Source organism: Saccoglossus kowalevskii, chromosome 9 (genome assembly GCF_978046115.1).
Source record: "Saccoglossus kowalevskii chromosome 9, keSacKowa6.1, whole genome shotgun sequence".
Taxonomy (NCBI): domain Eukaryota; kingdom Metazoa; phylum Hemichordata; class Enteropneusta; family Harrimaniidae; genus Saccoglossus; species Saccoglossus kowalevskii.
In genome coordinates, this window is record NC_140649.1 from 22365422 (window position 1) to 22391687 (window position 26266).

Below are 26266 nucleotides of genomic sequence, written 5' to 3' on the forward strand. Positions count from 1 at the left end.
CGTGAGTATCTTGTTGAGAGTGAGAGAACCACACGACTCAACACAAACCAAAAACTAATGTTCTATTTTCTGCAACCATCCCGTTTCCTACGATGGTTATATAGGTAAGGGTACAATGGACGCAATGACTGTAATGAATAGAACGGCATTGAGTGGGGAGGCAAAACAAGGGCCTTCAGTGGCAATTTTTGAATCAATTATTTTACTCATTTTCAGGTTGATTAATTAGGATCATTCATATCATCACTGGATAGCAGAAAATGTTTTATGACTGTATAGAGGAGAACAATGTGTTCATGTATGAAACCACATATTACCAGTTCCAACACCATAGAAGCCTTGCTGTTTTTCATCAGATGAAGTATCTGAGCTGGATGGAATTTCTTCACCTGTAAAGATAACCCAATATTTTATCAAAAAGAATGTTCTCAAAAATTGAATTCGTTATTAAATGTTTTTATGACTGTATTGTGTAGAACAATGTGTTACATTATTCACTTGGTGTTTAATTTTCGGCAACATTGAAGTGTTCATATATACATTTATATTTGGTACAATCTCTAACGTCGTTGTGCCTTGTGACATTACATTTAACATCATAAACACAGCCGTATTGAAACAATTGCATTTATTATCAAATTAAACGTCAAAATTTCATATTGATTAAGAGATGATGTAATGTAATGATGAATGTATGATGTAATGCAAATATGGGTAATGGTATGATATAATTGACTAATAATTGTTATCTTGTTAATAATTGCGTGTAGAACACTATTATATTAATAACTTTCGTTTAAGTGTAGGCGACATTAAAGTATTCGCGTATGAAATTACATATTACCAGTTCCAACACCATAGAAATCCTGCTGTTTTTCATCAGATGCAGTATCTGATCTAGATGGAATTTTTCCACCTGCAAGTATAAAACAATATTGTATTAAAACGAATGTTCTGGAAAATTGAATTAGATATTAAATGAAATGGGCGTTCTGAAAAGTAACAGAAAATGTTTTTATGGCAGTATTGTGTAGCACTCTGTGTTCAATTATTCTCTCATTGGTTAATTGTTTGCAACATTAAAGTATTCATGTATACATTCACATATGCCACAATTTCGTATGTTAAATGTGCCTTGTGATATTACAGGATAATTAATTATTCAAAGAATAGTTGGAACAATTACCAATCCAGTTAAAATGAGCATGTGGATAAAATCAACTGACCGTTTAACTTGGGTTTCAACTAAATTAACAATGCATATTTATCAACTTTGCCTTACTATACACTATAGCACAAAGCATGTATGAATCAACAAAATATCATTTCATGTGTTACATACCTGTGCTATCAGAAGTTCGAACAACTGATACTGACTTCACGCATCTACTGTTGTCAATTTCACTTCCCCAAGTACTGTGAAGTTCTTTTCTCTCCCACAGACCACATGTCCCGCCAATACCGACTACATTTCCTTCACTTGTCACTGTTATGTCTGAAACAACACCATCATCATCCACCTTTGTCCAGCTGCCTTCAACGCCTGGTCGTGTCCATAGTTTTCCACTCATACCAACTCCAAGAATTTCACCTGATGTCAACTGAGAAATGGATTTAACACAGCAGCTATTTGCAACTGGTCCAGACCATTTACCTTCAATACCAGGTCGAGTCCATAAATTATTTCCAGTGCCAATCCCAATCAGCGAACCATCATTTAGGTATGTAATATCAGTTACACAACAGCTGTTTGCAATGGGTCCACTCCATTTACCATCTTTACCAGGTCTAGTCCAGAGTTGCTGATCTGTTCCAATACCAACAATTGTACCATCAGGAAAAGTTGTCATGGATGTTATACAGCAACTATCTGCTATTGGTCCCTCCCATGAAGCACTGATATCCTTGCGACTCCATAAGTTATTACCAGTTCCAACACCATAGAAGCCATGTTGTTTTTCATCAGATACAGTAACTGAGCTGGATGGAAATTTTCCGCCTGAAAGTATAATACAATATTGTATTAAAACGAATGTTTGGCAAATTGAATTAGATATTAAATGAAATGGGCGTTCTGAAAAGTAACAGAAAATGTTTTTATGGCAGTATTGTGTAGCACTCTGTGTTCAATTATTCTCTCATTGTTTAATTGTTTGCAACATTAAAGTATTCATGTATACATTCACATATGCCACAATTTCGTATGTTAAATGTGCCTTGTGATATTACAAGATAATTAATTATTCAAAGAATAGTTGGAACAATTACCAATCCAGTTAAAATGAGCATGTGGATAAAATCACCTGACCGTTTAACTTGGGTTTCAACTAAATCAACAATGCATATTTATCAATTTTGCCTTACTATACACTATAGCACAAAGCATGTATGAATCAACAAAATATCATTTCATGTGTTACATACCTGTGCTATCAGAAGTCCGAACAACTGATACTGACTTCACGCATCTGCTGTTGTCAATTTCACTTCCCCAAGTACTGTGAAGTTCTTTTCTCTCCCACAGACCACATGTCCCGCCAATACCGACTACATTTCCTTCACTTGTCACTGTTATGTCTGAAACAACACCATCATCATCCACCTTTGTCCAGCTGCCTTCAACGCCTGGTCGTGTCCATAGTTTTCCACTCATACCAACTCCAAGAATTTCACCTGATGTCAACTGAGAAATGGATTTAACACAGCAGCTATTTGCAACTGGTCCAGACCATTTACCTTCAATACCAGGTCGAGTCCATAAATTATTTCCAGTGCCAATCCCAATCAGCGAACCATCATTTAGGTATGTAATATCAGTTACACAACAGCTGTTTGCAATGGGTCCACTCCATTTACCATCTTTACCAGGTCTAGTCCAGAGTTGCTGATCTGTTCCAATACCAACAATTGTACCATCAGGAAAAGTTGTCATGGATGTTATACAGCAACTATCTGCTATTGGTCCCTCCCATAAAGCACTGATATCCTTGCGACTCCATAAGTTATTACCAGTTCCAACACCATAGAAGCCATGTTGTTTTTCATCAGATGCAGTATCAGAGCTGGATGGAACTTTTCCACCTGCTAGTATAACACAATATTGTATTAAAACGAAGGTTCTGGAAAATTGAATTGGTTATTAAATGAAATGGGCGTACTGCAAAGTAGCAGAAAATGTTTTTATGGCAGTATTGTGTAGCACACCTGCATTCCATTATTAATTCGTTGTTTAATTGTTTGCAACATTAAAGTATTCATGTATACATTCACATATGCCACAATTCTTATGTTAAATGTGCCTTGTGATATTACAAGATAATTAATTATTCAAAAAATAGTTGGCATGATTACCAATCCAGTTAAAGTGAATATGTGAATAAAATTAACTAATCATTTTACTTAGGGTTCAACTAAATCAACAATGCATATTTATCAACTTTGCCTTACTATACACTATAGCACAAAGCATGTATGAATCAACAAAATATCATTTCATGTGTTACATACCTGTGCTATCAGAAGTTCGAACAACTGATACTGACTTCACGCATCTACTGTTGTAAATTTCACTTCCCCAAGTACTGTGAAGTTCTTTTCTCTCCCACAGACCACATGTCCCGCCAATACCGACTACATTTCCTTCACTTGTCACTGTTATGTCTGAAACAACACCATCATCATCCACCTTTGTCCAGCTGCCTTCAACGCCTGGTCGTGTCCATAGTTTTCCACCCATACCAACTCCAAGAATTTCACCTGATGTCAACTGAGAAATGGATTTAACACAGCAGCTATTTGCAACTGGTCCAGACCATTTACCTTCAATACCAGGTCGAGTCCATAAATTATTTCCAGTGCCAATCCCAATCAGCGAACCATCATTTAGGTATGTAATATCAGTTACACAACAGCTGTTTGCAATGGGTCCACTCCATTTACCATCTTTACCAGGTCTAGTCCAGAGTTGCTGATCTGTTCCAATACCAACAATTGTACCATCAGGAAAAGTTGTCATGGATGTTATACAGCAACTATCTGCTATTGGTCCCTCCCATAAAGCACTGATATCCTTGCGACTCCATAAGTTATTACCAGTTCCAACACCATAGAAGCCATGTTGTTTTTCATCAGATGCAGTATCTGAGCTGGATGGAACTTTTCCACCTGCTAGTATAACACAATATTGTATTAAAACAAAGGTTCTGGAAAATTGAATTGGTTATTAAATGAAATGGGCGTACTGCAAAGTAGCAGAAAATGTTTTTATGGCAGTATTGTGTAGCACACTGCATTCCATTATTAATTCGTTGTTTAATTGTTTGCAACATTAAAGTATTCATGTATACATTCACATATGCCACAATTCTTATGTTAAATGTGCCTTGTGATATTACAAGATAATTAATTATTCAAAAAATAGTTGGCATGATTACCAATCCAGTTAAAGTGAATATGTGAATAAAATTAACTAATCATTTTACTTAGGGTTCAACTAAATCAACAATGCATATTTATCAACTTTGCCTTACTATACACTATAGCACAAAGCATGTATGAATCAACAAAATATCATTTCATGTGTTACATACCTGTGCTATCAGAAGTCCGAACAACTGATACTGACTTCACGCATCTGCTGTTGTCAATTTCACTTCCCCAAGTACTGTGAAGTTCTTTTCTCTCCCACAGACCACATGTCCCGCCAATACCGACTACATTTCCTTCACTTGTCACTGTTATGTCTGAAACAACACCATCATCATCCACCTTTGTCCAGCTGCCTTCAACGCCTGGTCGTGTCCATAGTTTTCCACTCATACCAACTCCAAGAATTTCACCTGATGTCAACTGAGAAATGGATTTAACACAGCAGCTATTTGCAACTGGTCCAGACCATTTACCTTCAATACCAGGTCGAGTCCATAAATTATTTCCAGTGCCAATCCCAATCAGCGAACCATCATTTAGGTATGTAATATCAGTTACACAACAGCTGTTTGCAATGGGTCCACTCCATTTACCATCTTTACCAGGTCTAGTCCAGAGTTGCTGATCTGTTCCAATACCAACAATTGTACCATCAGGAAAAGTTGTCATGGATGTTATACAGCAACTATCTGCTATTGGTCCCTCCCATAAAGCACTGATATCCTTGCGACTCCATAAGTTATTACCAGTTCCAACACCATAGAAGCCATGTTGTTTTTCATCAGATGCAGTATCAGAGCTGGATGGAACTTTTCCACCTGCTAGTATAACACAATATTGTATTAAAACGAAGGTTCTGGAAAATTGAATTGGTTATTAAATGAAATGGGCGTACTGCAAAGTAGCAGAAAATGTTTTTATGGCAGTATTGTGTAGCACACCTGCATTCCATTATTAATTCGTTGTTTAATTGTTTGCAACATTAAAGTATTCATGTATACATTCACATATGCCACAATTCTTATGTTAAATGTGCCTTGTGATATTACAAGATAATTAATTATTCAAAAAATAGTTGGCATGATTACCAATCCAGTTAAAGTGAATATGTGAATAAAATTAACTAATCATTTTACTTAGGGTTCAACTAAATCAACAATGCATATTTATCAACTTTGCCTTACTATACACTATAGCACAAAGCATGTATGAATCAACAAAATATCATTTCATGTGTTACATACCTGTGCTATCAGAAGTTCGAACAACTGATACTGACTTCACGCATCTACTGTTGTAAATTTCACTTCCCCAAGTACTGTGAAGTTCTTTTCTCTCCCACAGACCACATGTCCCGCCAATACCGACTACATTTCCTTCACTTGTCACTGTTATGTCTGAAACAACACCATCATCATCCACCTTTGTCCAGCTGCCTTCAACGCCTGGTCGTGTCCATAGTTTTCCACCCATACCAACTCCAAGAATTTCACCTGATGTCAACTGAGAAATGGATTTAACACAGCAGCTATTTGCAACTGGTCCAGACCATTTACCTTCAATACCAGGTCGAGTCCATAAATTATTTCCAGTGCCAATCCCAATCAGCGAACCATCATTTAGGTATGTAATATCAGTTACACAACAGCTGTTTGCAATGGGTCCACTCCATTTACCATCTTTACCAGGTCTAGTCCAGAGTTGCTGATCTGTTCCAATACCAACAATTGTACCATCAGGAAAAGTTGTCATGGATGTTATACAGCAACTATCTGCTATTGGTCCCTCCCATAAAGCACTGATATCCTTGCGACTCCATAAGTTATTACCAGTTCCAACACCATAGAAGCCATGTTGTTTTTCATCAGATGCAGTATCTGAGCTGGATGGAACTTTTCCACCTGCTAGTATAACACAATATTGTATTAAAACAAAGGTTCTGGAAAATTGAATTGGTTATTAAATGAAATGGGCGTACTGCAAAGTAGCAGAAAATGTTTTTATGGCAGTATTGTGTAGCACACTGCATTCCATTATTAATTCGTTGTTTAATTGTTTGCAACATTAAAGTATTCATGTATACATTCACATATGCCACAATTCTTATGTTAAATGTGCCTTGTGATATTACAAGATAATTAATTATTCAAAAAATAGTTGGCATGATTACCAATCCAGTTAAAGTGAATATGTGAATAAAATTAACTAATCATTTTACTTAGGGTTCAACTAAATCAACAATGCATATTTATCAACTTTGCCTTACTATACACTATAGCACAAAGCATGTATGAATCAACAAAATATCATTTCATGTGTTACATACCTGTGCTATCAGAAGTTCGAACAACTGATACTGACTTCACGCATCTACTGTTGGAAATTTCACTTCCCCAAGTACTGTGAAGTTCTTTTCTCTCCCACAGACCACATGTCCCGCCAATACCGACTACATTTCCTTCACTTGTCACTGTTATGTCTGAAACAACACCATCATCATCCACCTTTGTCCAGCTGCCTTCAACGCCTGGTCGTGTCCATAGTTTTCCACTCATACCAACTCCAAGAATTTCACCTGATGTCAACTGAGAAATGGATTTAACACAACAGCTATTTGCAACTGGTCCAGACCATTTACCTTCAATACCAGGTCGAGTCCATAAATTATTTCCAGTGCCAATCCCAATCAGCGAACCATCATTTAGGTATGTAATATCAGTTACACAACAGCTGTTTGCAATGGGTCCACTCCATTTACCATCTTTACCAGGTCTAGTCCAGAGTTGCTGATCTGTTCCAATACCAACAATTGTACCATCAGGAAAAGTTGTCATGGATGTTATACAGCAACTGTCTGCTATTGGTCCCTCCCATAAAGCACTGATATCCTTGCGACTCCATAAGTTATTACCAGTTCCAACACCATAGAAGCCATGTTGTTTTTCATCAGATACAGTAACTGAGCTGGATGGAAATTTTCCACCTGCAAGTATAATACAATATTGTATTAAAACGAATGTTTGGCAAATTGAATTAGATATTAAATGAAATGGGCGTTCTGAAAAGTAACAGAAAATGTTTTTATGGCAGTATTGTGTAGCACTATGTGTTCAATTATTCTCTCATTGTTTAATTGTTTGCAACATTAAAGTATTCATGTATACATTCACATATGCCACAATTTCGTATGTTAAATATGCCTTGTGATATTACAGGATAATTAATTATTCAAAAAATAGTTGGAACAATTACCAATCCAGTTAAAAAGGGCATGTGGATAAAATCAACTGACCGTTTAACTTGGGTTTCAACTAAATTAACAATGCATATTTATCAACTTTGCCTTACTATACACTATAGCACAAAGCATGTATGAATCAACAAAATATCGATTCATGTGTTACATACCTGTGCTATCAGAAGTTCGAACAACTGATACTGACTTCACGCATCTGCTGTTGTCAATTTCACTTCCCCAAGTACTGTGAAGTTCTTTTCTCTCCCACAGACCACATGTCCCGCCAATACCGACTACATTTCCTTCACTTGTCACTGTTATGTCTGAAACAACACCATCATCATCCACCTTTGTCCAGCTGCCTTCAACGCCTGGTCGTGTCCATAGTTTTCCACTCATACCAACTCCAAGAATTTCACCTGATGTCAACTGAGAAATGGATTTAACACAGCAGCTATTTGCAACTGGTCCAGACCATTTACCTTCAATACCAGGTCGAGTCCATAAATTATTTCCAGTGCCAATCCCAATCAGCGAACCATCATTTAGGTATGTAATATCAGTTACACAACAGCTGTTTGCAATGGGTCCACTCCATTTACCATCTTTACCAGGTCTAGTCCAGAGTTGCTGATCTGTTCCAATACCAACAATTGTACCATCAGGAAAAGTTGTCATGGATGTTATACAGCAACTATCTGCTATTGGTCCCTCCCATAAAGCACTGATATCCTTGCGACTCCATAAGTTATTACCAGTTCCAACACCATAGAAGCCATGTTGTTTTTCATCAGATGCAGTATTAGAGCTGGATGGAACTTTTCCACCTGCTAGTATAACACAATATTGTATTAAAACGAAGGTTCTGGAAAATTGAATTGGTTATTAAATGAAATGGGCGTACTGCAAAGTAGCAGAAAATGTTTTTATGGCAGTATTGTGTAGCACACTGCATTCCATTATTAATTCATTGTTTAATTGTTTGCAACATTAAAGTATTCATGTATACATTCACATATGCCACAATTCTTATGTTAAATGTGCCTTGTGATATTACAAGATAATTAATTATTCAAAAAATAGTTGGCATGATTACCAATCCAGTTAAAGTGAATATGTGAATAAAATTAACTAATCATTTTACTTAGGGTTCAACTAAATCAACAATGCATATTTATCAACTTTGCCTTACTATACACTATAGCACAAAGCATGTATGAATCAACAAAATATCATTTCATGTGTTACATACCTGTGCTATCAGAAGTTCGAACAACTGATACTGACTTCACGCATCTGCTGTTGTCAATTTCACTTCCCCAAGTACTGTGAAGTTCTTTTCTCTCCCACAGACCACATGTCCCGCCAATACCGACTACATTTCCTTCACTTGTCACTGTTATGTCTGAAACAACACCATCATCATCCACCTTTGTCCAGCTGCCTTCAACGCCTGGTCGTGTCCATAGTTTTCCACTCATACCAACTCCAAGAATTTCACCTGATGTCAACTGAGAAATGGATTTAACACAGCAGCTATTTGCAACTGGTCCAGACCATTTACCTTCAATACCAGGTCGAGTCCATAAATTATTTCCAGTGCCAATCCCAATCAGCGAACCATCATTTAGGTATGTAATATCTGTTACACAACAGCTGTTTGCAATGGGTCCACTCCATTTACCATCTTTACCAGGTCTAGTCCAGAGTTGCTGATCTGTTCCAATACCAACAATTGTACCATCAGGAAAAGTTGTCATGGATGTTATACAGCAACTATCTGCTATTGGTCCCTCCCATAAAGCACTGATATCCTTGCGACTCCATAAGCTATTACCAGTTCCAACACCATAGAAGCCATGTTGTTTTTCATCAGATGCAGTATCTGAGCTGGATGGAACTGTTCCACCTGCTAGTATAACACAATATTGTATTAAAACGAAGGTTCTGGAAAATTGAATTGGTTATTAAATGAAATGGGCGTACTGCAAAGTAGCAGAACATGTTTTTATGGCAGTATTGTGTAGCAAACTGCATTCCATTATTAATTCGTTGTTTAATTGTTTGCAACATTAAAGTATTCATGTATACAGTCACATATGCCACAATTTCTTATGTTAAATGTGCCTTGTGATATTACAAGATAATTAATTATTCAAAAAATAGTTGGCATGATTACCAATCCAGTTAAAGTGAATATGTGAATAAAATTAACTAATCATTTTACTTAAGGTTCAACTAAATTAACAATGCATATTTATCAACTTTGCCTTACTATACACTATAGCACAAAGCATGTGTGAATCAACAAAATATCGATTCATGTGTTACATACCTGTGCTATCAGAAGTCCGAACAACTGATACTGACTTCACGCATCTGCTGTTGTCAATTTCACTTCCCCAAGTACTGTGAAGTTCTTTTCTCTCCCACAGACCACATGTCCCGCCAATACCGACTACATTTCCTTCACTTGTCACTGTTATGTCTGAAACAACACCATCATCATCCACCTTTGTCCAGCTGCCTTCAACGCCTGGTCGTGTCCATAGTTTTCCACTCATACCAACTCCAAGAATTTCACCTGATGTCAACTGAGAAATGGATTTAACACAGCAGCTATTTGCAACTGGTCCAGACCATTTACCTTCAATACCAGGTCGAGTCCATAAATTATTTCCAGTGCCAATCCCAATCAGCGAACCATCATTTAGGTATGTAATATCAGTTACACAACAGCTGTTTGCAATGGGTCCACTCCATTTACCATCTTTACCAGGTCTAGTCCAGAGTTGCTGATCTGTTCCAATACCAACAATTGTACCATCAGGAAAAGTTGTCATGGATGTTATACAGCAACTATCTGCTATTGGTCCCTCCCATAAAGCACTGATATCCTTGCGACTCCATAAGCTATTACCAGTTCCAACACCATAGAAGCCATGTTGTTTTTCATCAGATGCAGTATCTGAGCTGGATGGAACTTTTCCACCTGCTAGTATAACACAATATTGTATTAAAACGAATGGTCTGCTAAATTGAATTGGTTATTAAATGAAATGGGCGTTCTGCAAAATAGCAGAAAATGTGTTTTATGGCAGTATTGTGTAGCACACTGTATTCCATTATTAACTCATTGTTTGCAACATTAAAGTATTCATGTTTACATTCACATATGCCACACTTTCTTATGTTAAATGTGCCTTGTGATATTACAGGATAATTAATTATTCAAAAAATAGTTGGCATGATTACCAATCCAGTTAAAATAATATGTGAATAGAATTAACTAATCATTTTACTTAGGGTTCAACTAAATCAACAAAGCATATTTATTTTTCAAAATATAGCTTGATGGAATTTCTCCATCTGCAAAATGAATACAGTAACATCTGAGTGAGTTTAATTTGTTATATTTAAGTAGCAAATTGATTCTTTAGTTTGTCTTTTCTATTAAGACGCTCTTGATGCTTTTATAATTACAGGGCATATAGACAAATTAGCAAACATCCTTGGGTTAAATGTCAGTTTGGTGTAGTGGAATGTCATGTAAGCGCTTTGAACGGCGATCCCGCATTGCAACATAAATACTGTAATACGTTGAGGCTGTTCATGAGTATATGAAGGCCTGATAGTTATGCAGGATCTGCAAACAATATAAGCGACATTTTGATAGATGACGGAATTTTGTTTGGTTGTTTTATCATGATATAATTGATATATGACTGAGCTTCAGAACACATTTTTATATAATGGATTATGAGGTGTTATATAAATACATAGGTATATAGACATATAGGCTAGGCAATAAATTTTTATTATGGTTGCAAGCTTGGCTAACTTTCATGAAGTCAGACATTATTATAACAATACCAGACTCTCCATCATACCATATACTTCAATACAATGTGGCGAGCTACTTATTTGTATCATAATTCCCGGTAATAACACATAATACTATGTTGTTTGTTTACTCATCTTGTTTTCCCACTGGTGTATAGCGGAGAATACCATGGCGCAAGAACATTATTATTTTGTGTACCCAGCATCGAAATAGTTACCAATTAAGTTAAAACATTATGCAGAATAAGGGTGGATAGAGTGCAATAATACTCTGCATGTTAATGAACAGCAACGGCGTAATAAAATACCCAAATATTGCTAATTGTATAATTTATAATTGTAATTTGCATTGTACCTGCCATGACTCCAGATATAGCAGTATCTAATTTTGTTTGATCTGGCACAGAGTTCTTTAACCAGCAACCATTACTCTCAGTACAGAATGACCAAGCCTGGCAACCATTGGTCTGGGTACATGCACAATAGCATTCTTCAGCACTATCTACCAAATTTGAATTCCCATCATTCATGTCACCTCCAGGCCGGTCTTTACCAAAGTCCATAGGATAAGATGATTGTGGCGTATCTGAAGCGGTATCAGAGAACAAAAAGCAAATTACATGCACTAATCGATATGCATTATTCAATAACAGAAGGAATTGCTACAGTCTATGTTAGTATGAGTTGAACCTTAATAAATCTCAGTAATTGTTATCCTACCTGACACAACTCCAGATATAGCAGTATCTAACGTTGTTTGATCTGGCACAGAGTTCTTTAACCAACAACCATTACTCTCAGTACAGAATGACCAAGCCTGGCAACCATTGGTCTGAGTACATGCACAATAGCATTCTTCAGCACTATCTACCAAATTTGAATTCCCATCATTCATGTCACCTCCAGGCCGGTCTTTACCAATGTCCATAGGATAAGATGATTGTGGTGTATCTGAAGCAGTATCAGAGAACAAAAGCAAATTACATGCATTAACCGATATGCATTATTCAATAACAGAAGGAATTGCTACAGTCTATGTTAGTATGAGTTGAACCTTAATGATTCTCAGTAATTGTTATCCTACCTGACACAACTCCAGATATAGCAGTATTTAACGTTGTTTGATCTGGTACAGAGTTCTTTAACCAACAACCATTACTCTCAGTACAGAATGACCAAGCCTGGCAACCATTGGTCTGAGTGCATGCACAATAGCATTCTTCAGCACTATCTACCAAATTTGAATTCCCATCATTCATGTCACCTCCAGGCCGGTCTTTACCAATGACATAACTAAACTCTGCAAATAATTAACTCCAATATGTCAATTGATCAGACTAGAATGATAAAATATGCAAGAACTTGTATTCAAAATTATTCAACTTCTAATATTATTACATTTGTCATATTTCAAGAAAAAACATATTCATATTAAATTTCTATACGCTTGGCCGATATAGGGCAGTTTCCATAAAAATAGTAGCTACATCATGCTGATTAGCAATCGCACATTTTACGATTGCTATAGACTTAACATTGTTGTATGGAAACAACTTAATATCCAATATATTAAGAGATATAAAATAGTCAACTATATCAATGCAGGGTGCGATATTTAAGCAATAATCCCCCCCCCCGCCGAAGATGGGTATACCACGAGATATTTCACAATTCAAGACACGAGCCGCAGGCGAGTGCATATATGGAGTAAATGGTGCAATATCGAGTGGTATACCCAACTTCGGCGGGGGATTATTGCTATTATATTATACCAGTATATTGACAATTCGATAACACTTGTAAAAAAAAGTTTACTTGCATCTACTATAAGAACATTATTATGGCCCTTCAACATGAATATTTATGAAAAAACAGTATGTAGTTGTACACTGATTGCACACAAAAAATACACAAGCAACACTGTTAAAATTAAATAAAAATTGTATTCCGCGTGAAACGTATTCACAGTAAATAGAACAGCGTAAACACAAAAAATTAGCATAACACAAGATGACCTTCCTGACCTTTAATGCCATTCGAAATGGTTCGAAATGGCACGGTTACTAAAAGGTAAGAAATCGACATTTGAAACCGACAGGGTGTCGATTTACTAGGTGCCGTGTTTCACAACTTGTTTATTTATATACGTATAGCGGATGATTTTTTTTGAAAATTAGTATTTATTGATTTTCAGCCCCCAAGTGACTTGCACAGAGCCCATAGAAATACGTGGTACAGTGGTGCGCGTCTTAGCAACGTAGAACGTCCGTGACGTAGCTCCGCCCCCGAGGATAACAGCTGTTTGAATATTGTGTAGATTTTGGTTGTGGAAAGATTATGATATCAAAGAAAAGAAGGAGTCACGTGACCAACGGATCGCCGCCATTTTTGACAATATACGTCGTGTGAAAGAAGTACGAACTCTTGAACTAGTCACCGTCCCTCAAGGTGTTGAGGGACGGTGAACTAGTGCATACTTGTTCTGTTCATTTTTTGTTATTTTTTGTATAAAATATGATGTTTTGCACTGAACATGCGCGGTTGTATTTTATTGAATTTATGAGTTAGGGTAGTTACTAATTAGAAAAGTGGTGTTTGTTTGTTACGGATCCAAAGTGTGGTCATTTTTGAATTGGTCATCTCCTAAGAGGCATGGATCATACACATGTCAATATTAGAACCAACTCATTTTTATCAATACTTTTACAAGCATCCTTTGCGAACAGTTGACAATTGCGTGTCATAACAGACAAACAACAGGATAGAGCTCACTGTCTGTTTTTATAATATCAATTACATTCCTGGCCATGGTAAAGGTAATAGCATTGTTGTAGCAGCTGAGTCGGCATTATATTAGGAGACAGTCTTTATTGTTAATAACATACAGTTAGTTTGGAGCAAGAATCTTCTACCCTTTTCTGAGATTGTCATTAGTGTACCAATACTGGGTGTGTATTCAGTTTTACAAATGTCTTTTTCAGAGAATGTTTTTTTTTTCAGATTCAACATCTGTACGCGAGTGACATAACTATAGCGACTGATGTTGGAAGTTCCATGTAATTATTCCATGAACAACAAAAAACGACTCCCCGTTCTCCATTATTAGGTGATACGGACGGTGATGTTCGTTTATTGAACAGTCTCGACTATTTCTTCGTGCACTGTCATCACATAATAAATGGCAATGCTTCTTACCCCTTAAATATTGTTTATGAAATGTTGAATATTGAATATTGAAATGTTACATGTAGATCACAATAAATGCAGATACACATGAATTAGATAACCAGAGACTTTATCAATTATTCAACATACAATATAACTTATTCTGTATCTTAGTTCAGTTAAAAATACACCATTACCAGTATGGATATCGTGAATGCAAATAATGGCCTACCTGCATTTTCTTGAATTTCATGTGCCGCATTTAGCACTATCTGCGAAAATGAAAAAAAAACATCTTGCTAAGACAGAAGATAAGACAATTCTAAGAATACGACTCCCGGACCAATACTAAAATTGTCGGGCGCATATACAATGTAACACTTCGTTGGTGTTTTCTGAACTAAGTACGCGACAAAAGCTTTTGTAATCCAGTTGTTTATGCTCAGAGGTATCCTACATTGTTAATACTATGTTATGTTATTTTGCTCAATAATTCTTGCAATGTGTCCTTTTAGGGGTTGGTTGATGACAACGCTTTAGACATAATGTTATTATGATATGATATTATATTATATGATATGATATTATATTATATGATATTATATTATATTATATTATATTATATTATATTATATTATATTATATTATATTATATTATATTATATTATATTATATTATATTATATTATATACGTGCATATGTTTAACACTCAAATTAAGAATAATTTAACGCTACGTACATACCATGGATGCATGGCTACCGTATACTTACTAGAATAGCTGGGCTCACTGTTAGCTAAACTAGGGTGACTTATTGTCGCATGAAACAGTCCATATTGCGCGTGTTGGCTGACTATATAGTGCGTGACAGATACTTTTATTATATTTATTTATATCGAAATGAACCAGGATGTTCCGTGTGTATGAAGACAACATGATACTAACTGTTCTGCCCGTCAGCCTGTCGTCTGTTTCCTTGTACTGACAGCACAGTATTTTGGGTTGATAAAACCAATATCGACGGTGTGAACTGTCTTTCTGTCAGGCATTTTCGTCAAAGAAGCGTTTTGCCACTAGAGGGTGGCATGAGTAGAGAAGTGTATCGACTGTTAGATGAGGTAGATCAGCAACGATACAATTGATATTCTAATTTATTTTTTTTTTTGGACAAACAGACATAATTTTTCATATTATAAATATATATATATGTACTTGGGTGGATGTGTATCTCATTTATTTATTTGGTCTTGACAACGACTAACCCGATTGCTTTGATATATTATATTGGATGGACCTTAATAAGATTGGTTCACTTCTTGACATTTTCGCCTTTTCTTTGGAACGGCATTTTCTGATTTCTCAAATACTTGGTCTATTAAAGGAAAATCTCCAATAAAAACGAAAAATTGCATTTGTTGTGTTCTAAATCATACAAATATAGTATGTACTTTCACTATTAATAATCAATAACCGTTAAGGGACATTGGCATATTTTAAATGTCGAAATGCGTGTTCATTTTGGTGTATGGGAAATATAAATTTAAACCTATTATTTGAACTTTAATTCTAAAAAACAGATTTTCAGTCAACAAAATAAGTTCACATAATGTTGATTAATAAAAAATCAACTATAGGTGGAGTTTTACCATTACTGCCTCTGCTATATACACTATAACAAGCGCAACACATACGAGTAGAATTCTAACTTAAATAGGTTCGAGGCGGATTCAATATGATTAGCATTTGTACACTGTTTTTGTATTTTAAGATTATTTTTTTTTTATCTCTCACGATTATGCCCGATTTTGCTCAAAACATTTAACAAAACAGTCATATAATGTAGTCAGTTGTCAGTATGATAGTTGTTCTCCAACATGTACAATGAAGCATTAGATACATGCGCAGTAACATGCTAAGTAGTGCCAAGTTATAACTCAGCTCAAACTGTTATTAACGTGTTTCCATTTGGTGCTTGATATCGCGTAAATAATCCAACTTATAACCTTATACTAAGTATACATTTAAATAGCAATTTGCAGTGTGAATTCAGTAAATAAAGATTATGTGGCTACTGTGGTAGAATTACAGTCTTAACAATTAACAACACTTACGATCATCACCAACAATGTGATTAAGGAAGTATACATTCTTCGTAGCAGATGTTGCATTCAGCTGTCTACAGCATGGTTACTCCGTTGACGAATGAAAATTTACCATCGCATTTATAGTAACTTTTAAAAATAAACTTGATGTGGCGATATATTAAATGTGTGTAATATATTGTTCCTTCCGTTCGTGTAAATAAATAAGTTCACACGCAATGTCACTCATAATAATTACAGCCATGTAAAGTATTTAGACTTAGTATTAAAGACAAGTAACAGCATTTTTTGGGATATCATTTATTCACTAGCAATTTGTAGAACATTCCTCAATACGAAATCGGTAAAGGAATTTTAGCAGAATTCACTAAATGCATTTAGGAGAATCTCCCAAATATAATACAGAAGTGCCCGCATATACCACAGAGGCTTGACGGTCTATTCTTCTCAATGCGTGAACGTCTATGAGGCCGTGCGACTATGTACCGGTACAGGGCCTTACCCTTGTTCAAAATAATAGAAATTATGGAATTAAAACAGTTTAGTAATGTAAAGCAAGCATATGTTATTATATTTAATCATCACGCGCCGAAACCACAAAAATCACTAATACTTGTTTCCGGTTGATCAGCTTGCACTATATATAAGACAAGGGAGGAAACAAAATATGCACACATTTTTCTAGCTGCCGAAAAGCATACCTCAAAATACAAAATACCTTGTCCAAACCAGTTAAGAGTGCTTATAAGACATTGAATTATCGCAAAATGTTGTCCGATTACATATAAATCATATATTTTTCCAGATTTTACGCATTTATGATGAAATTTGACATTTTCTATTCTCTGTGATACCAGCCTTCAAGTCAATCTGCGCATGCGTTCGCGCCCTCAAACGCCAGGACTGCATTTCCTTTTCTTATATTTCAGTATAGGGTTGTTGTATGTTTAATTTATTGTACCCTCGGCAAGTCCAGCGTGCGCCTCACATCACCAAAGCCGATTAGCACAAACAGCGTTTTATTTTGTAGTGTGACGTAGATACAAAAGTGACGTCATATTGCTAATTGTGCTAGTAAAAAATAACGAAACGCAATTTTCATCTTCATAATACCTGTCGCTGAACGTTTTTTTTTTCGTGGACATTATGCACAATAAACTACGCCATCTACACTTATTATGGTGATGTTAACGCGTAACCGAAAGATTTGTCAAAACGAATGTCTACGTCAAACGTCGACGCTGATTTTGCTGTCCTCACAATTTTGCAGAAAACAATATATTCTGTACTCGTAAAAATTTTAAATATAATGATAATTTCAATAATAATAATAATAATAATAATAATAATAATAATAATAATAATAATAATAATAATAATAATAAAAATTTGGCAATGCGATATTGGAGTGCCAAGGTCGCCGTTCTCTATCAATATCAATCATTGTTTGCCTGATACATGTCTGTACCATGGGCACAAGGGTAGCCCATGGTATGATGACCTTGCCAACGTAGTGTCAAGAAAATATAAAAAGCGCCACTGTCGTGGTGTCTCGAAGTGTAGATCTCCGCCCTTTTGATTGTGACTCTGCTAAAGTAACATATGAGACAACCAAACGATACATGACAAAAAATACTAGAAAAATACTAAAAAAAAAATAATAAAATAAAATAAGGTAGTTCTCGGTAAAATCAGAGGGATTACTGGAATCATTAAGAATGTTGATAGATAAGCCCACACACACGCGGCAGAAAAAGAGATATTTCCCATCTTAATACGGTAAATGCAGATTCAAAATAGATCTTTTATTTTATGATAACCCGCACATATATATGTGTTATCAATAAATAAAATATTATGTCTAGAACATGAATGCGTCCCGGTGGGAGTGCGCGCTTTTTGTATTTGCGGTACCTACATCCCCCCCCCCCGCCAACTCAAACCTAATTTTCTACACGAGAACAACAAATAACCTCATTCCAGAACCCATCAGTTTATGTGAGCATCAAAAATCAGGTATAATACAAATTGCACCACGGGATGTCTATGTGAGCTTAGTAGTAACTTATACATGATGGAAACTCATATATGAAGAAATACAACCTTAACAAAATGTGGTCATTAAAACATGTGCCAAATTGGTCAGAAATATGTCCCGTTTATGTTTCTATGAGGAGAGATGTTTTAGACAAGTCCAAAAAAAAAAATGTCTGGGACATTGTGCACTCATACTGAAATATGTTTGTTTGGTGCAGGCATGTTTCCTACTAGTCTTGAAAACGTCCCAGATTTTTCCAGTTAATTTCCAAATCATGAAATTGTATTTAAACTACAAAATTGGATATGGACAATTCTCAGACTAGTCTCAAATATGCTCCAAACAGACTTATAATATGTTTGCACTCTGGAGCACATTTCCATGAAATCACACAGTATCTCACGAGATTTTGAGTCGACCATGGTGGATTTTAGGTAAATATGATGTAGCATTGGCACACCGGAGTTTAGAAATGGTAAAATGAAATTGACCAGTCCTCTATAATGAAAGGGAGACACATGACTTCGTTCATTTGCAAGCTACTGATAACTGCAATGTGGCTAATCTCCAGGTGTCACAGAGAGGTCGAGGTTTTACGACGATGGTTGACAATATACTCGTAGTTCTTTATCACGCCCGCATCAAAGATATATTTATCACAGCATTATATTTACATAAATTTGTATACACTGGGTAATTATAATATTAGTAACACGCCAACACACAGAACAACTTATAATGTGTCGTAAAAACAAGATAATTATTACACGACAGTACAATTCAAATTACCGTGAAGTCGTTTAAACAGAACTTCATCACGTAGTTTTGTATGCGACATTTCGAAACAAGAAATCACACGACATATTGGTACCACAACTACGGTGTTCCAAAGTTTCAAAATTATTTACATCACATATATTAATAAACACGTGAGATTAAGACTTGAAAACAAATTGCAGTACCAAGTTCGCGAAAGCAGAAAAACCTTCACTAGAAATGAAGAAAAATAGAGGGTATAGTATAAATTGCCCTATTACAAAAATATCATGGATGGTTCAAAAGTAAAAGAGAAAAAAAATAATTAAAATTACAAATCACCATAAAAAAGGTGGATCTGCTTATGCAAAATATGGCATATAATACTTTACATATAAAATCGATATTAATTCATTTCCCGCAAATGTATTATGTATGTATGCACAGCGAGGGCGACTGAAGGCCGTTCACAAAGCGAGCTCTTGAGAGATTGCTAGGAAGTACTACCATTCGCTGGTTCCCGGCGTTCCTTGCGAATGGCATGTAGGACGCAGTAATCGCCATATTGTTCCACTGGGCCGGAATTCCGGCCCAAATTCACGTGACTGGGTGACGTAATTTGAAAAACATTCTAATATTCGTTTTCTGTAAACAAGTCTTTATTACGCCATGCCCATACATTTCTGTCTGCTTAGACTTACATATTTGAGGTGTTTCTGGCATTTCTCGTCCCAAGCGAGATCTCGACGGTCATTTACGAATCGCCTAAATTGTGCCTGAATTATTGTTATAAAATATTTCCAATGACGTCAAAAATTGAGGTAAGAATCACACGAAAAATTACTACAGCCGTGCGCAATGCAAAGCAAGTATACGCAGTGACTCATTCAAACATCCCCACCGTGCCAGACTTGGTCAAAAATAATCTAAACAAGTTTGGTATTGATATTCATATAGATATAGAACTAAAATTCTAGATAAAATTCTAAAAATAAGTAACTGAATTAAGTAAATGTAATGTTATATCTTTTAACATTAAACGTAATTCAATTATTCAAATAATATAAAGTTTGTAGGCTCATTATTAGAAGAGTCACGATTATACGTGATTTAGGTACTTTATTAAAGAGTAAACTTCATTTTAGAGATAAAAAACACGTATGTAACTAACGCTTTTAAAATGTTAGGTTTTTTAAAAACGAGCATGCAAATCTGTTGATAGTGTCCAACTTATTAAAACTTTACATCCAACGTTAGTGGGGAGCAACCTAGAGTACTGTTCTCAGGTGTGGTCTCCTTGACAAACATTTCTTGTAAATAAAAAATAACGAACTCAAAAGAAATGTATCGAATTTGTATGTACAAGGTTAAATCTATTATATTCTTCAAAGAATCAAGTATCACTTTGTAGCCATTTTAACTTACTTCCGTTGGAAATACGTCGAACAAATCTTCACTCGCTTTTCCATATCCCAAAATGTCGGAAAATGTTAGTGTACCTATTCTTTTTAAAACAATGTCAAACAATTACACAATTAATATTTTTATCAATTTTGATAGTTTTAAAAAAAATGTCGCTATTTGTGAATATAAATATTTATAAATATATATATTTAAATATTGCACTACTCGACTTGCCATACACTAGAAAACATAAACTGGAAGAAATTATTACGTTATTTTAGGCTTAATTTGTTTTCACTTTGATGAATGTTTTCGTTTTATTTTATGGCAACAAACAGGTGAAACATATTGTCTGTAATTGCCTTTTTGTTTTGTATGTACTATTCCTTTTCATAAGAATAGTAGTTATGGTCGTCTGTTGCGCCCTCCGCTAGAGGAATGTTGAGGTTCTGCTGTCCGGGTAGGGTGCACTCTCTAACAGTATATTTAGGTCATTATTGTACCAGTGACCTTGAATTGTCAACAGCAAAATGTGGTCAAAGTTCGGTGAACGTGTCAATATACCAGCGATTGTACATAATGATACACAGAGTACCATACAAAAGGTATGTGAACAGTGTACACATAGGCATGTTTAGGCAGATAATGTGGATACTTTCTGAGGGGACATACATTAAATGTTTCGTAAATGTAAAGTTTCACCAGAAATAAATGCAGTTCAAAAATTGCATAGTGACACCGTTGGTATTATTTGATTATAGATTCCCGAGTAACAAATATTAGTGCTGTAATTCACCCTGGTGGGGGAATAGGTGACAAAGGTCAAAAACCAATTTGAGGGTGCGACTGCAGTATTTTAAACAAACTTGAGGGACTCTAAAACGCAATTTATGGTACGCGACTTAAAACGCAATTTACTGCACGTAATTTTTTCAACAAAGGTTTAAATGTTCTTGTTGTCTGTGGTGTGGCACTGGTGTGTGGCGTGGGAAACGAACCGAAGAAAATGGCTACTAAGGTCAGACGCATTGTTATGCTAATTTGATTTCCGGCTTGTTGGTTGACAAAGAAATTAAATTTTGTTTGAATTTTCTCGGCGATACCTACGTGAATTGGAACCGAAACGTTAACGGCAAGATTCCAGAGACAACAGTGCCAACATCTAAAGCGTAATTGACGGCAGATAAACACGTGAAGCAAAAAAGACTGTTTTGAGTCGTTGTAAAATAAACCATTGTTTACGTCTGAGGGGGGGGGGGGTGCAAATGACTCACTTTTGAGGGTGTCACAATAAGCGAGGATGAAAACCGCGTTTATGCTATGAAAAAGTGAAAACTGTGAACGTACTTTATGTACTTTAGAACAATTTAATTTTGTGTTTGATTGCCCGGAGCTTTTAAATTAGGTTCATGTGCTACAAGTTAGAGTGCACAAGCTAAGCGGCCTTCCTCAGGCTCTGCAAAGATTAAGCCCTGGCATTTTCCGTGTCAAAAGTCCGAATTACTAAACGAAGTACAGGACGACGAAGCTGAAATACCCAACACATACCAAAATTTTATCTCAAATGTTAATATTTGTGGTATATTTTAAGTCTAACCGGACCGGAAGTGAGAATTTGTTACAATTCTAAATAACGTATATGCATTCTTACTACCTTATACTAAAATATGAAGTTACACAGATAGGGGAAATGCTGCTAGTGGTAAATACAATACCATTAGAGCAATTTATTTCAAGTCCTCTATAATAACAATTAATTACCCCAAACATTTCCTTATATTGGAATGATGTATTTCAGAGCAATCTTTGAAACGTCCCCGTATACTGAATCTGTGGCTGTGACATGTTAATGCAGCATTAATTACACTTCAAAAATGTCCCTGTCAGTATTTTAGGAGATTCCGTACGTGTCATAATTTCAAGCTATGATATACTATTATGTGAATGTGTGTACGAGGAGGCAACAACCAAACTACATTAATTTTGAAAATGTCTGGATTACATTCATTTGCATTATATTATTTTTTTAATGGTTATCATGCCTGACGTGATTTACAAGAAAATAGAATAAGTCGTCCAGTTATTGGTAGTTCTCCAATTTTAAAGTGACAGAGGCAAACGACGGATTAAACGCCTGCGCCTGTTTTTTTAAAGATGTGGCTAAATAGTTCAATGATCTTAGGTTTTGTGATTTAATCTAAAATCGAAATCAAAACTTTCTTGAAATAAAGGAGGATGAAAACGGGAACCTGAAAATATAAACAACTTCCACCATATGCAAAAATAAAATGAAAACCAATCGGAAGTTAGGCAAAATGTGGGTTTCCGTAAACATAGGCTATGCAAGTGATTAACAACATTCATTAGCATAGCCACACCTCCAATTCACACTTGCCCGGGGCAAGTGAATTGGGCTTTTAATTATGAATTTATGAAACGCAAAGAATGCTATTGAAAGCGATGATATCGTTTTGATCTGCAGTCGGTGATCAATGTGGATTGTGTTTTGTGGATGTGTCACCATGATCTGGATAACAAACGACTATACAACATAACAGCCACTGGATTCACCCATATACACATGTACATTGTTTGACGTCAATGACACTAGAGGGCGCGATTTACAGGATACCTCGGGCGGACATCGGGTATTTTCACCGCTTGGCAACCCTCGCGGTGAAAACAAAGGCCAAAAACTCGCAGGAAACGGTACTTTGGGATTGTTGTTGAGCTCCCATATATAAATAATATATATAAATTTGGTTGTTCAGGATTACTTCAAAGTTGAGTTTGTGTTGTTTTCTCGAATTTTCACCTGCTCGACCGGCGTTCCACAGCAGCGCGCAAAAGCTCATAGAAATGCATGTACAGTGGTGCGCGTCTTATCAACTTGGGACGTCTTGTGACGTAGCTCCGCACCCGAGGAACAGGGAGCATGTACATTTAAAAATGTACGACTTTTATAACAACAATTGTACATTGTAAATTCTATTTTCTTCCACTTCAAAGTTGCTTGAACCTGACAATTTGCTTATACTGTTACCGTCTTGCATTTGTTTTAAGGGAGGGAGTAATAAAATCAAAAGATCTGATCACATAACATGTATCAACGTTTGTTTTTGAAACAGCGTCTCGTTAACTATAAATAGTTGTAAACACTGGATATGTACACAAAAGGTTATACCTACAGGAGTTACAGGTACAGTGTAACATGCTCTGTCCAATTACTACAGTTTTATTTTTTATTTTCCACACGGCACATTTATTTTACGTATAAGTAGTGTTCCCGTTACAGATGCCGACAGTCTGGACCGACGGAGTCATCACGTGACGAAACGTGTATGTGAACGGTCGGGACCGAGATGGCTCATGCACAGTCCCTCCTCTGTGCCGATGCTTACTGAAGTGGGTCTTGACAGAACCTCTCACTCAATATAAAATCCACTCCATGGTTTAGTAGGTATTTAAACACTTCTACAAAAGAAAGCACTGGCAAAAAACAAAACAAAAATGAAATCTTAAAATATACCAAAAATCAAAGAGGCCCATCATCAGATTCAGTTTTGGCGAAACTCGTAAGATAAATTTTAAAATACTAGCATATTAACAATAACTTGAAAACTTTACAGTGAATAACAATTTCACATAAAATAAAAATATGTGCGACTCAACTCGACAGTTATTTTCAATCCATCAACTGTTTGTTAACTAAGACACATAGCATTTCTAGCACTCTGAAAATAATAATTTCCACATTTAATTCTTACCTGTTGCATTGTAGCATCATTAGCAATAGTAACATGCGATTGTGAAAAGTCATCATATTCACTGGAGTCTTTTTTTTTAAATCGCTTGTAGTAACACTTGGGCCTCCGAAAACTGTTCTTATTATGAGGCATGGTTGTTTAGAGTTTGTATGGCTTCAACAGCTGCACGTTATCGTCTGACATTATCAAAATAAAATAACAATGTAAACAAAGATACAAAGTTGTATTTCACCGAATATAACGAAAGAGCAGATACCCAAATATACCTCAACCCCACAACTCATTCGTCAATCTTCATAACAACCAGTATTGGGTATTGTTATCTACATCGGATTTGTATTATTCTCAAAAAAGGAACTGAAACGAAAAACTCTCGTTGATGTATTTACGCACAGTTTGGTATCTAAAACGGCGTCGCGTTGAACCACGGGTTTCGAAAAAAAACACACACAGAAGATCTATTTTTCGGGACACAAAGAATCTATGGCAGCACAAAACATCTTTTCACGTGAATGGCACCTTCGACAGCACATAAAATAGTGAATTCAGTAATCATAACGTAAGAATATCTGATTTAAAAAACACGACGTATTATCGCAACAATCGACTATTTTCAGGATGTTTGGTCGTATGTGAATAACCAAGATCACACAGTTTTCAAGAATTCGACCAAAAATAATATAAATATATATAAACCCTCCCACTCGAAGCAAATACACTTCCACCCACCAAAACGATGCGAGTAGAAGATTTTGCTAGCATATCAAGCGAGAAAAGGGAACCGAAAAACTACCGACATGTTTTGAGCGGTGAACTTTTTGACAAAATGGAGGTCGGAAAATCGAGGTCAAATTTTCAATATCGAAAAAACTACAAAATATTTTAAATGAAGAATGGAAAATAACTCACCTGTTAACTAATGGTATTTCGCTTCGCTAATAACAAAAAATTGTAAAATACATGTAATTTTACAGTTAAGAGCAAGGAATAAAATACGGAGCACTCGATCATACGTCGTCCAAAATGGAAAGCGACTCAATACTATCACGTGACTATGCGACGCCAACAACCGCTACACGCATTCACTGCATGTTTATTGCTAATCGCTAATAGGCGTTTCGAGACCGGTGATAGAGGGACTGTGGCTCATGCCTAGATTTATAGTGCTAATCGCTCTGCACGAAATGAAATCACGCTCTCGGTGATTAACGTTGTTGGTGACATATATTTATGTGTCGAAGTGAATAACAAGTTCTTTGAACACTTTTTTGCCGTTCATGTACGCTAGGACTCATAATAAATACCGTAACAGCAAATGGATATGATTTCAATAAGGCACCGTCCCTCAACACCGGCGGTGAATAAGGTAATTATTATTATTATTATCATATGCGTATCGTCTACCATGTTTTGGTCAACTAACAGATCGACGAATGAAGGTATGATTTCGGAGTGGGTCCCGATGTGGGTCCGACTAACGTGAACTCAACTGCTGTAATCCCTCTTCAACATGATGGATTACAAAT

General features: G+C 35.9%; 1 protein-coding gene across 1 annotated transcript; it reads right to left on the reverse strand.

Annotated features, from left to right (window-relative positions):
- Positions 1 to 294: 294 nt before the first annotated feature.
- On the reverse strand, positions 295 to 24872 carry LOC146738980 (uncharacterized). Its single transcript, XM_085504003.1, has 16 exons — positions 24741 to 24872; positions 14907 to 14946; positions 12594 to 12809; positions 12230 to 12460; positions 11865 to 12095; positions 10002 to 10658; positions 8919 to 9575; positions 7843 to 8484; positions 6755 to 7387; positions 5669 to 6305; positions 4590 to 5227; positions 3508 to 4155; positions 2425 to 3072; positions 1343 to 1999; positions 845 to 916; positions 295 to 389 (listed from the first exon to the last, which is right to left on the reverse strand). The coding sequence occupies exons 1-16, from the start codon at positions 24870 to 24872 to the stop codon at positions 295 to 297; spliced, it is 6834 nt and encodes a 2277-aa protein (XP_085360129.1).
- Positions 24873 to 26266: the final 1394 nt, after the last annotated feature.

Coding starts and splice junctions, on each gene's coding strand:
- LOC146738980 (XM_085504003.1), bottom strand. CDS start 24,872: ATGCCTCATAATAAGAACAGTTTTCGGAGGCCCAAGTGTTACTACAAG. Junction 12,096..12,229: donor TATATCTGGAGTTGTGTCAG/GTAGGATAACAA, acceptor ATACCGCTTCAG/ATACGCCACAATCATCTTAT. Junction 3,073..3,507: donor TCGAACTTCTGATAGCACAG/GTATGTAACACA, acceptor CAGGTGGAAAAG/TTCCATCCAGCTCTGATACT.